Source organism: Oryza glaberrima, chromosome 6, assembly GCF_000147395.1.
Source record: "Oryza glaberrima chromosome 6, OglaRS2, whole genome shotgun sequence".
NCBI lineage: Eukaryota > Viridiplantae > Streptophyta > Magnoliopsida > Poales > Poaceae > Oryza > Oryza glaberrima.
The window spans coordinates 2,961,503-2,976,501 of NC_068331.1; the positions used below are offsets into that span (position 1 = coordinate 2,961,503).

General features: G+C 45.0%; 1 protein-coding gene across 1 annotated transcript; it reads right to left on the minus strand.

Moving 5' to 3' along the window:
* Positions 1-28: 28 nt before the first annotated feature.
* Positions 29-2,471, minus strand: LOC127775559 (GDSL esterase/lipase At5g45910-like). Its single transcript, XM_052301820.1, has 4 exons — positions 2,134-2,471; positions 1,838-2,047; positions 1,304-1,726; positions 29-530 (listed from the first exon to the last, which is right to left on the minus strand). The coding sequence occupies exons 1-4, from the start codon at positions 2,387-2,389 to the stop codon at positions 313-315; spliced, it is 1,107 nt and encodes a 368-aa protein (XP_052157780.1). The 5' UTR covers positions 2,390-2,471; the 3' UTR covers positions 29-312.
* Between the last annotated feature and the right edge of the window lie 12,528 nt (positions 2,472-14,999).

Below are 14,999 nucleotides of genomic sequence, written 5' to 3' on the forward strand. Positions count from 1 at the left end.
TTCTAAAAAGCAAAAGAAAAAAAATAACTGAGTATAATACCATTGATGATTCATTTGATTCTGGAAGAGAAACAATTATCAAATTACAACAGTAACCAACATTTATTCTACAGTTGCCATCGCTTTCTTTGCTTTTTTGGCAACGCAAGTAAACCATTTCACCGTCACACCACCCACCATATATGCCACCCAAATAAAAATCAAGAACCCAAACAATTCCCCTTTAATTAATTCCCGCTTAATTAATAAACACCAACCTTAATAATAAAGTAATAAATTAACTAATGGCTCGTTCTTTCCAGGCATTTTGCCTTAGCTGTGGAGGATGGCCGGGCTACAGTACGGGCCGTTGAGCCAGCCGTCAGTGATCTGCTTGTAAGCTGCCTCGGTGAGGTGGATGCCGTCCCAGCTAAGATGCGACGCCGGGTTGGAGCACGCTGATGCGCCTGACATCCCACACCTCGCGTTGTTGTTGTAGTTGAACTTGCCGCCGCCTGACCCGCAGCACGTCTCGAACACCGTGCTAAATCCTACATGTCAAAAAATATATATAGCTCATCAGTTTAATCATCTTTGGTCTCTGTATCATAAAACATAAACGGATTTTGAACGGATGTAACTCTTTTTAGTGCTACGAATTTAAACATCCATTTAAAATCTCTTATATTTTAGAACAAAAGGAGTAGATACACACTGCCAAAACGCCACTGCTCGGGGGTAGTCGTTTGACACTGTCTCACATGTGTGTTTAGTTGGGGGAACATGGGGTGAGTTCCGGTGAGGGATCGGAGGAACGTGCGTGCAGTTGGATTCGTAGGTACAAACATAAGTCCACACACCTAACCGGGCGTATCTGCCATTAATCTGGCATAATTTGGGTGTCTAGCTAGTCGTTGGAGCAAGACGACTACTGTTCCCCCCCATATAAAATGGCAATCACGAGCTCGGATTACCCATGTCGGACACTACTACCCTACTTAAGCAAACTGCTCATTCACTGGCACAAAACTGAGGAATCTTGCTACGGCTCACATGGCCCCCTGTCTCCCTCGTGCACAATTTTTTTTTAAAAAATCCAAATCACGCTGCAACGTACGGGCAATATATACGTAGACTGTGTTTAGTTCACACTGAAGTTTAGAAGTTTTGGTTAAAATTGATACGATGTAATAGAAAAATTATGTATGTATGAAATATTTGATGTGATGGAAAGTTGGAAGTTTGAAAAAAAAACTTTAGAACTAAACAGGGCCGTAGAATTAGTTATTTTTGTGTGACAGTGTAAGCGGAGTAGTGTGCGTACCGTAGTTGCCGGGGTTGCGGACCATGTCGTAGACGCCGGAGTAGAAGTCGGCGTACATGATGCGGGCGGACTTGTACTTGGATTGGAGCGCGGAGATCTTGGTCTTGAGCTGATTGTTGTGGTTGGTGGAGAGGTCGTTGAACTTCTTGAGGCAGCCGAGGCTGTCGTAGTCGGAGCTGGAGGAGGTGCCGTAGATGGTGAGGTAGATGGGGAAGCAGCCGATGGGGAGCACGCCGGGGACGACGACGTCGACGGCGCCCATGGCGATGAGCTTCTCGACGCCGCTGGAGATGGTGTCCACGATCTGCGACGTGTACGTGCTCGCCTGGTCCGCGCTGTACCCTCCGAACAGCATCGCATTGTAGTCGTTGCCGCCGAACTCCCCGAACACGAACAGCGAGTTCGCCAGGTAGCTCTTGCAATCTGAAATTTAATCCAATTGAATTGAATTCAGTCTGTGTGGTCGTTGTCAGAGATTTTGAATTTGTGTGGCAGGAAGAACAGTGAGTGAGTGAGTGAGTGAGTGATTATTACTCTGGCCGCAGACGGAGGAGGAGATTTGCTGGAACCACTGGATTTGAAAGCTGATGGGGCCGTTGTTCCAGATCTTGTCGGAGAGGCCGAGGGAGCGGAAGAAGTTGGCGTCCATGGCGGTGGCTCCGGTGATCGCCATGTTCGCTCCCTTCTTGAAGTCGGCGCTCGTCGACTTCGACGGCGGCAGGAACGGCAGCCCGAACTTACTCGCTGCAACAACCACCAGCCGCCGCCGTCAGCTCGCCGGAGCAAGCAAACCAAGAAGACGAAGGAATCAAAGAAAGAACCAAAGTTACCGAGGAAGTCGACGACGACGCGGCCGTCGCAGCAGCGGCAGGTAGGGGAGCCGAAGTAGGTCTCGCCGTAGGGAGGCTGGGTGAAGGTGATCTGCGACGGCCTGCCATTGGTGCACAGGTTGCCGGTGTCCGTGATCGAGTCCCCGAAGTTGTACACCGCATTGTACTTCTGCGCCGCCGCCGCCGCCACCACCATCGCCGCACACACCACCACCACCACCCTCCTCGCCGCCGACGAGCTCTGCCTCCCCATCATTGCAAAGAAATTAAAACAGAGCACAAGCCAAGAAAAGAAGAGGAGAAGCAGAGCAGTGGATGATGTGATGATGCGTGGAAAGGGCAGGGGTGGCGCGTCTTATAGGCGTGACCGCGTGAGCCCGTGAGGAGGCGTGAGGCCCGTATGCCTGGCGCATCTGGGGACAGGTGTAATGTAATGTAATGTAATGCATATCATGTAGTAGTAGCAATGTAATGTACTATCATGTGTGCACTTTACCTTTTTCGTGCCGTCGGTATTCGGTAAGCACTGTTCCTCCCGGATCCGGGTCCTCTACCATGCGCCGCCCGATCGGTATCGGACGGTGGAGATCGTCCGATACGTCAGTCGGTTTGCGACGATATGGATATTTGTTCTGAGCAGGGGTTTATTATCCCGGGAGAAAACCGGTTTTGATTTCGTGAAATCTGGATTTTTTTGGACCAGGTCAAAAACATAAATAGCTCGGGTTTTTCTGTGAAGTTTAAAAAAAAATAAAAATGGATTATTAATTTTTGACCAGATTTTCGGATTTCATCGGTTTTCTTTTGGTTTTATCAATGGTTTCTGCAAAATCCGAAGATACCGCTCGTGAGCGATTTTTATCCGATATCAGGATAGCGAACCACGGTTTCAAGGCATGTATGCATATGGTATGGAGTAGTGGTCAAGATAGACCGTTGGCAGGTATACCGTTTGGTCGGCTTAGGACAGTACAAATGCCGTCTTAAGATGATCTGGACCGTCCATTGTACACCATCGAACGAACTAACCGAGCGTGAGGGACCATTCGTCCTTTCGCGTCCGGTACAGGTGGTTGGTTACTGGAGGGAGGGAGGCATGAAGAAGGGGGTAGCTGATTTTGTGAGCTGTGGAACAATCTCCTTTTTTTTTGTTCATCTTTTTCTTGCCTTGTGATTGGGAAGAGGCGACTTCCATGTGATTTTGTAGGGACTTTCGGGTGGGCATTACATTATGGGTGGTGCGTGTGAGTGGCTTTGCAATCAGCACCAGAGAGAGAGAGAGAAAAAGAGAGACTTAAACCGAAGAAAAATGATTGAGAAAGAAGCAATATATTGGTGTTAGCCAGCTAATTAATTAGTACTCCATCCAGAGTACCAATCACCGGCTGCTGATGCTGCTGCCGCCACTAACCATGATCAGTCCCGTGCCAAGAAGGATTTGTCTCTCCCTTTGAAATCTCTTGCCACCTTTTTGGTGTTTGAATTGTCTCTGCATGGGTAGGTTGCCTGCATACTTTGCATTCAGGCTTCTGGTAGAGTGTGTTGCCTAGATGGCAAACGTGATGGACCGGCATTCTCCTTGCATCTTAGCTTTCTTTTTTTCTATAAGATAATGAAATAAATCCTTTAGCTAGCCATCTACATATATATTTCTATCTGCAAATAAAAGCAAGAGATAGAAGTAATTAATATGAAATTTCTGATGCAACACTGTATCAGTTATTGCTTTTTATCTTTTAATATACTAACAATTTCTATCTGTAAATTAAAGTGAGAGATATAATTAATATGGATTTATGATGGAAGAAATATATCTTCTATTTTTTTTAATGTATTAACAATTTCTATATGCAAAATTAAAGTGAGAATAGGACATATTAAGTTTGAATTTTCAGATGCAATGCTGTATACAACTGTCTATTTATTTATTTTTAATATATCAAACCAGTTGGACCATCTTGGTCCCACTATAGTATCATTAAAAATAGGATAAAAATAGTGTTAATATATTCTGGCATGAAAAATGCATGTAGGCACAAGTTGCGTGTGTGCTCATGGTTACGTTCATGCATGGTTGACCGGTGTCTTTGCCCTTTATTCCTTGCGTCTCCGGTTCAACGAAACTTGGGCTCCAATAATCTGTCAATCTCCCTGCAATAGATTGCATCTACAACAAGCTAGCTGCCCTTCAAGACTAGCAGTCTTCTGCCATGATGGTGGTTGATAGAGAATTGGAAGTATTCAATGAAATTGGTACAATCTGTGTTTGCTTGATAAGGGCCTGCTTAGTTGGTGAAATGAAAATTTCTGGTGTCACATCGGATGTTTGACCGGATATCCGAAGGGGTTTTCGGACACGAATGAAAAAACTAATTTCATAACTCGCCTGAAAACTGCGAGACAAATCTTTTGAGCCTAATTAATCTGTCATTTGCACATGTTGGTTACTGTAGCACTTATGGCTAATCATGAACTAATTAGGCTCAAAAGATTTGTCTCACGATTTCCACCCTAACTGTGTAATTAGTTTTTCTTTTTATCTATATTTAATGCTTCATATATGTGTCCAAAGATCTGATGTGATGTTTTTGCGAAAAGTTTTCTGGGAACTAAACAGGCCCTAAAAAAAGAAGAAGAAGAATTGGAAGAACTCGCAGTTAATTTTGTCTGCAGGTTAGTTATTGGTTCCATCTCTGATCTTTATGTTGCCAATTGCAGGATATCTCCTTCACCGTTGTAATTGCAACAATGACATTGTTGTCCCTGAGCTAGAGTGAACAGCTGGCCAAGTGTGATAGGTGGTTAGCAACTGAGATCACTAAACAGTGGAAGCCAACACCACACATGCATCTCTCATCTTATTAGAGCAGAATAATCAATCATGGTTAGAAAAGAAAAGAAATGAATTGCCTTAACCATCATCACCAGCAGCAAGCATATACATGTCCATTAACCAAAGAGGGCATATTCTCAGTGTGATTCAGACATGGGCATCAACTAAGCAAAGCAAAGCTAAACACTGTGCTTAAACCGCACAAACGAATCAAATGGAAGTATATATATACAGAGGATATTGATGGGACAACACCCAACTCAAAGAACACCACTTGGGTTGATCAAGCATGGACCAGCAACACCATTATTATGAGGGAAGACTTGTATTTGGAGCTAGCTAAACCTGAGCTAGCAACCAACACTTTAGTCTGAACAATAACAAGATGTTGGTGGTGACAGTAGCCATCAGCCACAGGCATCCCTGTGTATATATTGTTATTAGCGAACTATAAAGAATCCCCTTCTCTGAAAATGCACCACCACCACACATGGACACAGACACAGACATTCATAACGAACTCGCACTTGTGATCACAAATTAAAGCTGCCCCTCTCTTTGCCCAAGCACTCACGTCGTTGATCTCATCTTATCCTTAATCAGGTATACTGCTACTGATTGAGTGATTGTTGCCCAAAATTCAGAGCAAAGCTAGAACAGCTTTGTTTGAGTGCACAAAAAGAAAAGATGATGATTAACTTATCAGCAGTTTTGATTTGGGTTTTGGACTCTAAATCATTGACATGGAGAGTGTAGCTGTCGACTGTAAATGTCTGAAAAGACGATGAGCTTTGGCCGCGTGCAAGACGACGAAGCAGATTGGTACTACCCTTAAATTCGTTTCTAAATAACTGACAAGAGACATTCACTTTCACACTTTAACCACTCGTCCTCTTACGAACAACTTACAAACACTTAAAACCACGTTATTAAAGCGTAATTGTTGGTCAAAGGTGAAATAGTATGGATTGGTTATATAACTTTTGAAAAAAAAAATCATCTCAAAATTAAAATTTATCGAATGTGACTACAGTACAACTGTAATTAATATAATTATAGTGCAATAGCAAGTAATTACAATACACACACAACACTTATATTTTGGAACACAGAGAATCAATTATTTAAAAAACATAGTAAGTGAAGCGAAGATCAAAGTCCGGCGAGAAGGAAGTCGGAGGTCACAAGCAATGCTAGCTGTGTCGGACGGCGACGACCACGAAGAGGCCGGGACCGGACGACGGCGAGGGAGGAAGACAGGGCAGTGCGTGTCGCCGTCGATCACCCGCGCAGCAGACGCTCCTATCGACGCGGCAGCGGCAGCTCGATCGCTCTCCTGCCAGCTTGGTTGGCAGCAGCGCCGCCGGCTGCAACGCACACGGCACCTCGATCGATCGATCGAGTTCTCGCCGACGGCCGTTTCTTAAATTTCCCGGACAGCGACCGCCCGGCCACTCATCTTGCATCATCGAAACGTGAATGATTGGAGTTGGAGCTTCCGATCGACAAGAGTGATCACTCATCACTCATCACTCATCACACCAATTAGCTACGACGTACTGCAGGTCTGCAGCTCACCAGCTGCTGCACGTTGCATCCGAATTATTATTATTATTATTATTATTATTATTATTTGTTGCTAGAATAATACTATTATTTTTGAACCATTTTAATTTTTTATTTTAAAAATAAAACTCTTCCAAAACTTATTTTTAAACCTGAATCTTTCGGCTACAACGTCCATATGGCAACAATATTACCGAGTCATGTCACGAGGGGTTATAGAGTACTAACAGTGCCAGTGTTGTTAACACGGTGTGTCACGATTAGGGATGCAAGCGGGACGGGCTAGCGGTTTTTTCAGCCCGTTTATGTCACTTTTAGTTCATTTTTTCTTCTAAATTTTGTAACTACCATGTGGAAAATGAACTAGCAAGTGAGTTTTTATGCTGGTTGCGGGATTGCCCACTTACATCCCTAGTCATGATCACGAGGGGTTATAAAGTAATAGCGGTGTTGTTTGGCCACGTGCGACAAAAAGTTCAGCACTGAAAATAAGTTTTGAGAATATTCAATTTAAAATTTAGAAATTAAATGGTTAAAAAAATCACATGCTGCTGATCTGAAATTTTTATTTTATTCTATTTATTTATTTTTGCTGGGGTTTCTTGCCGTGTTTGATTAGTGGTTGTTGCGGGGTTAGGTTAGGTGCGAGTCGCTTTACGTCTTGAATCGTTATATATGCTTGCAGCTATAGCTAAATTATTCTCGCGGCGAAGGCGACGTATTACGTGAGTGCTCTCGATCGATCGATCGATCGGTTGTTGTGGTGTGCATGCGAATTGGAGAGATCAACGCGATCGAGATGCTAATTAAGCTAACCACTCACATCACTAGCAACTGAACACAAGGAAATTAAGCATCAGTAGTAGTGTGGAAGCTTCAGATGCTGTTCTTTTCTTCCATTTCAGGCCGGTCCATCCATCATCATATCTCTGACGACAATGATCAAATGGAGATTTCGATTCTTAAATAAGGGACAGGTAATCGACAGTCGAACAGTGTCATCTCATCTTCCATCGCATCGGTGGATGATAAATATATATATTGATAAATCTATCGATTTCAGGTCACAAATTATGAGTCAACCAACTTTGATCATGGTGAGACTACCTCTTGATTTCGCCATCGATCGTATGGGTTTCTATTAAACCACATCGATATGTACAAAAGGATGGGGCCCTGGATATATATATATATATATATATATATATATATATATATATATATATATATATATATATATGGAATTTACCAACTTGCATCCATCACCAACGTAGGCTAGGCTTGCATCACATAAATTCTGAACCTGTCATGTTCTTGATTAAGTCTGATGACGATGTTCCTTATTCTGATGTGTCATTTGTTTCACCTCTCATTTGTAGGAACTAGCTAGGCTGCTTTTGGATTATCACTCCAGTTGACTTCTTTTTATGGAAACAATGGTGGTTATATTAAATATAAGAAATCATCACAACCTTGATAGTACTAGTACATGAGAAATAAGATAATAATAAACGTACCGATACAGAACAAAGACGATCTACATACATCTTAAAATGCCACACGAGATACAAGTACACGGGAGGCGAAAACAGCCGGCGTCGCCGCTCCCCCCTTCCTCCCTCTGCCGCCTCGCCACGGCCCGAGCGGCCGCAAGCAAAGCCGAGCGGCCGCAAGGACGGCGGCGGCGGGGCTTTGTCGCCTTCATCTGCCTCTCTCGTCGGCGGTGGGGGGCTGTGCGAGACAGCGAAGGCCGCCCAGATCCGGGCCGCCGCGGCCGGATCTGGCGGGGAGGCCGCCGGCGGAGGGTCGGCCTGAGGTGGCGGCGGCAGTTGGTGGTGGTGGCGGCGGGGATTGAAGATGGCGAGGTGGCGGTGGCAGTTGGTGGCGGCTGGCGGCGGGGAAGGCGACGACGGTGGCGGGGGCGACGACGGCGTCGGGGATGGTGAGGGGGCGCCGGCGGCAGGGATGTAGGTGGCGGCGAGGCTGACGACGGCGGGTGGCTCTGGCGGCGAGGCTGGCGACGGCGGCCGGATTAGGCGCTGCAGGCCATTTTGGCCCCCCCCCGGGGGGCGGATCTGGCGTGCTGCTGGCCGATTTGGCCCCCCCGCATGGCGACGACGTCGGGGCGGTTGCGTTGGAGGTGGCGGCGGTTTTGCGACTGCGGCTGCTGGCGTCGGTGGATGGTGACAGCGGCAGCGGCGACGGCGGCCGGCTTGCGACGGCCGTGACTGAGGAGGCGGCGGCGACGTCGGTAGTGGAGGCGGGGAAGGAGTCGGGTGTGAGGTGACGGCGGCGACGGTGAGGTGATGGTGACCGTGACGGTTGTGGGAGGAGGCATGTCGGCCTCGGACGGCTTGCCGAGGGCGTGGCAGACGGCTACATCGGACCGACACAGCATCGTTTGGAGGAGGGGTCGGAGAACAGCTTGTTGCAGAGTGGCGCAGCCGATGGCAACGGAGGCCGGCTCGGTGCGAGAGGCGCCAGCGGCGGAGGTGGAGGCCGGCTTGGCGCGAGAGGCGCAGCCGATGGAGGGAGGCCGGATTGGCGCGAGAGGCGCGTCCGGTGGAGGAGGCCGGCTTGGCGCGAGAGGCGCGGCCGGCGGTGGAAGAGGTGACCTCGGTGCGTGGTGGAGCTGCCGGTGGGTGTGGCGCGGTCTTCGGCGCGCGAAGGCTGGCCGGCGGGGGGCGTTGGTGCAGGGGCCCCACATGTCGGCAGAGTTTGAGTGGTGGTGGAGCATCGGTGCATCAGCTGTGGATTCGTGGCGATCTCGTCTGTGCTCCTTTGTTGGTCTAGCGGCGGCCGGTCACGCTTAGCAGCGGCCGGTCCGGTGCTAACCTTCTCCTGTCGTGTGTGTTGGCGCTGCCGGTGTGTGGGTGGTGGTATATTTTTTCTTTTTCCTGGTTATGACCCTCCAGGGTTGTAGTCTTGTAATTTTTTCCTGCTCTATCAATAAAACATTACACCGTCTCGTGCGAGTCGTTAAAAAAATACAAGCACAGCCATAACACTAATCAACTCTGGACCGCACAAAAGTCTTTCTATCGACCACCATCTTTGATCATTTGGCAAATCTCTAAAACGGCATCACCAAACAAATCAGTGACCCACCTAAAACCGACACTGTCGATTGGATAATCTGCAACCTGATCAATGTCTTTCAAGATCTCCATTGAAGACCCCGTGAAAACAATAGCAAAAGTAAAAAGGCAAAAGAATCTAAATAAATTGAACTAACTCCATAAACATCATAATATACTAAAACTCAACTTTGTTTAGAACAAATCCTAAACATACTCAGTTCGACACCCCAGGTTCCCAACCCAAACATCCAGCACGGAAAACGGAGTAATCCATTAGCACATGATTAATTAAGTATTAACTATTTATTCAAAAATGGATTAATTTAATTTTTTAAGCAACTTTCGTATAGAAACTTTTTTTAAAAAACATATCGTTTAACAGTTTGAAAAACGTGCGCGTGGAAAACGAGGGAGAGTAGTTGAGAAAATTGGGTGCCGAACACACCCATCGAAAGACTACATATCCCCTTCCCCTCCTCGTCAACGGTGACACTAGAGAAGGGGAAGGACCGAAGGAGGGGGCCAGGATGGCGCCCATACTCCAGTTGATTGAAAGCACCTAGTCTATAAATAGTCCAAAACAGACGATATTCTAAAACTGATCCCAAACTCCAAACTTGTCGTGGTCCCGGGTTCATGACATCTCAGATGATAATAAATTTTTTTTTCATTACTCTGAAATTTCTTTCAATTTTGGATGTCTATTTCTAACTGAAAAATGTGCACATGACGTAATTAAAATGTGGCCACCCCAGCCTAGTGGGCTGACATCCAAGTCTACATGGCACATCTTCAGAGCCTTATCTCGAAGAAATTCATAAGTACGAGGGCTGTGAGAGTGACTTGTTTGCAACCAAGACTAAGCTCCTGCCAATGCTGAACTAACACAAGAACAAGAACATAATAGGAGGCTAGGCCAACAAACAATTTTGTTTCATTGTGAGTCTACCTAACCTAGATCGCCACCGCCTCCAAAACCATAGGATAATGGGCTTAGCTAGTTAGGCAGGGGATTAGTTAATTAATTAATATTTGTTGGACCAACCGAACATGCACTCAAATTTGTGGAGGAAAAAGAAAACTATAGCCAACATTATGCAAGAAGAGATTTCTGAGGCTGTGCTATCAAACTCGAAGAAGTGGCTGAATATTTTACAACAGATTAAATACTGGAGGGGCAGAGCATGATAATGGATAATTTAAAAACACAAGGTGAGCCCGTTCATGACCTACAAAATATTGAAGTGTTTTTTTTTTCCTTTTGTTTCGTTATATCAACATATATACTCTAGAGCTTCAATTAAATAAAAATCACATCGCAGTCTCATATCAGATAGAACAATTGACCCAGTCTTTTGGGTTGTATGCTTACAACTTTTATGACGGCTTTAGTTAAACCAGCTTGTACAACATGCCCTGTTTGAACTAGGCTAAAGAAACACCACCCATTGGGGATGGTGGGCTAGTTTAGAGGAATGGCAAGGTGGTTAGGAAGCATTACCTAATGGTTAATCACTTAAGGTTACTATAGAACCGTTTAATAGTACTATTTAACCTATAATATCATATAAAGAACTGTTCATGATCTCGCTTTAAGCATTTTTTTAAACAATTGTGGTACCTGCTATGTGACAGTTTATTAGGGAAAGTCTGATACACCCCTAAACTATTTGATGAGTACAAATTGACCCCTTAGACCCAAAAATAAGACATCTTTCACTCACAACTGTTAATACCAGAGTGGTTTTAGTCCTACGTGGCAATCCAGCCAGCAATTCTTATTTTTTAAAATCGATGGGCCCCGCCTTCCATGGGTGCGGATGTCTGGTTTTTGCGTCTAATGGGGTAATTCATACTCACTCAATAGTACAGGGGTGTAAAATGAGACTTTTCCCGGGTTTATTACTCCGTATATATTTGTATCGAACTGTTAAAGATTTTAAGCATAACAATTCATGATTTTAAACCATTAGGGATCCTCTGCTACCTCTAAAGGTTCAAGACTACTCCCTCTGTCCCAAAAAAACGAATCTAGTACTAGATGTGACATATTCTAGTACAACGAATTTGGACAAAGGTACGTCTAGATTCGTTATACTAGGATATGTCACATCCGGTATTAGGTTGGTTTTTTATGGGACGAAGGGAGTAACCATCAGGAATGGACCCGGGCCTAGTCCACCTGGGCCTGGATATTGAATCTCATTTAGATGTGGAATAAGTTTCATTGTTCTTGGTCGAATCACATCCCTCAACCGCAAAATCAGATATAACGTCTCCCGTGTCTCTGGAAACGGGTGCAAATAGACTCTTCAAGTGGTTTGGAAGGTGCTTTCAGCTGACGTGGCACATTGACCATGATTGACTAACTGAATCAGCAAAGTGGGACCCGCATGTCATCCTAAGTCCGCCCTTACTAATCATATCCAAAGTCTCCGCTACCACTCAACCAAAATATTACGCAAACACAATATTTTTTTTAAAAAATAAATTCATACATATCTAGAGAAAAAAAACATGGCACGAAATCAAGGCCCATCGATCAGTGAATACTCATGGGCCGGCGGCCCACCACCGCTTCATCTCCTCCTCCGACGACGGGAGCACCCCCGTCGCATCGCCGCCGACGACGAGGAGGCGGCCATTGCCGGCGGCGCCCGCCACCGCCGCGGCGCGCGCGGCGGCGGAGTCCTTCCCGGTGAGCCTCTGCACCACGTCCCTGAAGCTCGCCTCGTCCGCGCTCACCCTCGCCGTCACGATGTGCGTCACCTTCACCTCCTCCCGCCTCCTCTTTCCCTTCGCCGCCGCCGCCGCCAACTCGCCGCCGCCTTGATCTGGTCGGATTCCCATCTAGCTTAGCTAACTACTGCGACGATCTACACTGCTACTCTACTCATCATCCGTACTAATTAAGATTTTATATATAGCTAGCCGGCATGATTAATTAATTATCAGTGATTCAGCTAGATCTCAAAAGAGAGCCAGCTAAGAGCGAGAGGAATCAATCAAGAATGGTCGCTGCGCGCGTGCGAGGAAGACGAAGACGACGACGAAGAAGAAGAAGAAGCTGAGGCAAAGTGAACCGGCCGTACGTTGAATGAAGAACAGGGAATTGTCCATGTTCAGGAATGGTCGTCGTCGTCGTCTCCGGTGAAATCTTTGCAGAGCGAGATTAATTAGCGTATCAAGTGATCGATCCATGCGTCAAAGCATATCGGAGTATTTTTTTTAATTCGATTTCGTTTGTTTTTTTCTCTTTAAAGTCGAAACCGTTGGTTGCAGTGCAAGCTGGAGTTGTGTGTACTGCTGACTGGACTGCGTACGTGGATAGCGACGTACGGTCGGATTTTCCTCTGGATGCATGTGCAGGCCTTCCGTACAGAGCACGTCCACGTGGCTTGGACTTCTCGATCACGTGGAGAACAAATCAAATGGCACACACGGCCCATAGAAATTATCAGAATCAACCACGTCTCAGGAGCGGCGAAGCCAAGATTTGCGATTATGAGGGTGTGAGGTGAGGATAAACTATGAGACCGAATAACTAATATTGATAGCAAAGGAGGTCAAATATTCATCGTCGATAACAATCAATGTGTAAACTAGTCCTTTAAAAAAACTTAAATTTTAGCTAATTTTGTAGATCATGTTTCTTGCTAATTTTTTTAAACTTGCTAACTAACTAAACTGATAATACTTTCAAGCTACACAAATAAACTAGATAAATACTTATCTTAGTTAACCTTAATATAGAACAAAAACAGGGTGTAGTCGTGGCGGTGTTTGGATAGAGGGGTGTTGACACCCTTGGGCACCCCCCCTAGTACAAAGTAAAAAGTCAATAATAAAAGATAATCCACACTAAAATATACTTTAGTTTTATTTCGAGTAAAAGTTAGCGCATACACACATCACACATTACCACATACACCTACATGTGTCCTAACACATATGGAACGCTAGGCGACGGGTCCCATGCATCTGCTACTGCGCGCGTTGCCACTATCCTCGCCACCAAAACCACCACGCTGAGTTGTCCTTGATGAATTAAGATCAAGTACCATTAGTATAGTATAGTGACGGCAAGTTAAGCAATCATATCAATCCATAACCGTCGCCGTCAGATCAAGCTGATGAACGAAAAAGAGATGCGCCATGTTAACCTGGCTGCCAGCGCTACAGTACATGGCTTTGCGTGTGTGCTACAGTACAATTTACAGTGGATCTTGAGGTGGCGACCTACACCCTCAAGTCAGGAATAGCATATTTTGAGATACAGTTATTTTAAGGCAAAAAAGATGATTAAAATAAAGTTATTTTGGATGGAGGGAATAGCATATACGCAAATACCTATGCTAAGTTGAAGACTTGAATGCCAAATGAAGAACCTAACTAGTTGAGCCACCTAGCTAATTCGCTAGTGATTTTTTCCTTAAAAAGTGTGTACATCAAATATGTGCTATTGTGCATATTGAAGCTGTAGACAGGGGGCGGACAAAAAGCTCAGGCTTGTGAGCTCCGTTTGGTCTCACATGGCTCAGCTCATATCGTATGCCAAACGACTCAAGCCTAGGACTCCTTCTCAAGCTCCTTTTTCAAACAAGCGAGCCCGAGCTGGCTCACGCCACTTGTTTGGCTTAGTCTAGCCTAGCTCATTGCTAATCCATGGTTAGGCCTAGTTAAAGAAAACCCTAAATCCCTAACCCTACCTTCCACCGGCTTGTCCTTGCAAACACTACGTTTATACCTAGGGGACGTCGACGGCATGGCCAGTGCCCGGTGACCTACTACCTAGTCAGTCTCAACTCCCATTTGCCATCCTGGACTCCCTTTGATCCTGATCTGTGGAAGTTTTTATTTTATTAGGCTCGTGAGCTTGCTCGAGATAAATGATGAGCCTAGTTAGCCGAGCTACTCTTTTCGCTTGTGATGCTAAATGAGCCGAGCCACTCTTCCAGCGAGCTATTTAAATTACAAGTTATATTATCTAAAATATTTAAATTGCAAGTGAAAAGTTCTAATACACAAACATATTTAATGACCTTTACAATACTCTCTACTAATAAAATCAATATAAGGCCTTTCATTTTTCTTTTGTTATACAATTGATGTTATCTACTTATGCTAGCTATATCACAACTGAACTACCGACAATAAAATATCTTTCTACTGAGGTGTAAGAAAATCATAATTAATAGAATTTATAAATCAATAATTTGAACTATTTCTACCGAATATAGATACTACTATCTCTGTCCCAAAAAGAATTTATTTTTAACCATTCTTACACGTACCAATAGAAAACTGGCCTCCTTTGATTAATAGGAAAAAATAGAGAAAAAACATAGGTACAAGAATCCTATGGGGATTGGTACTATTCGCCCCTT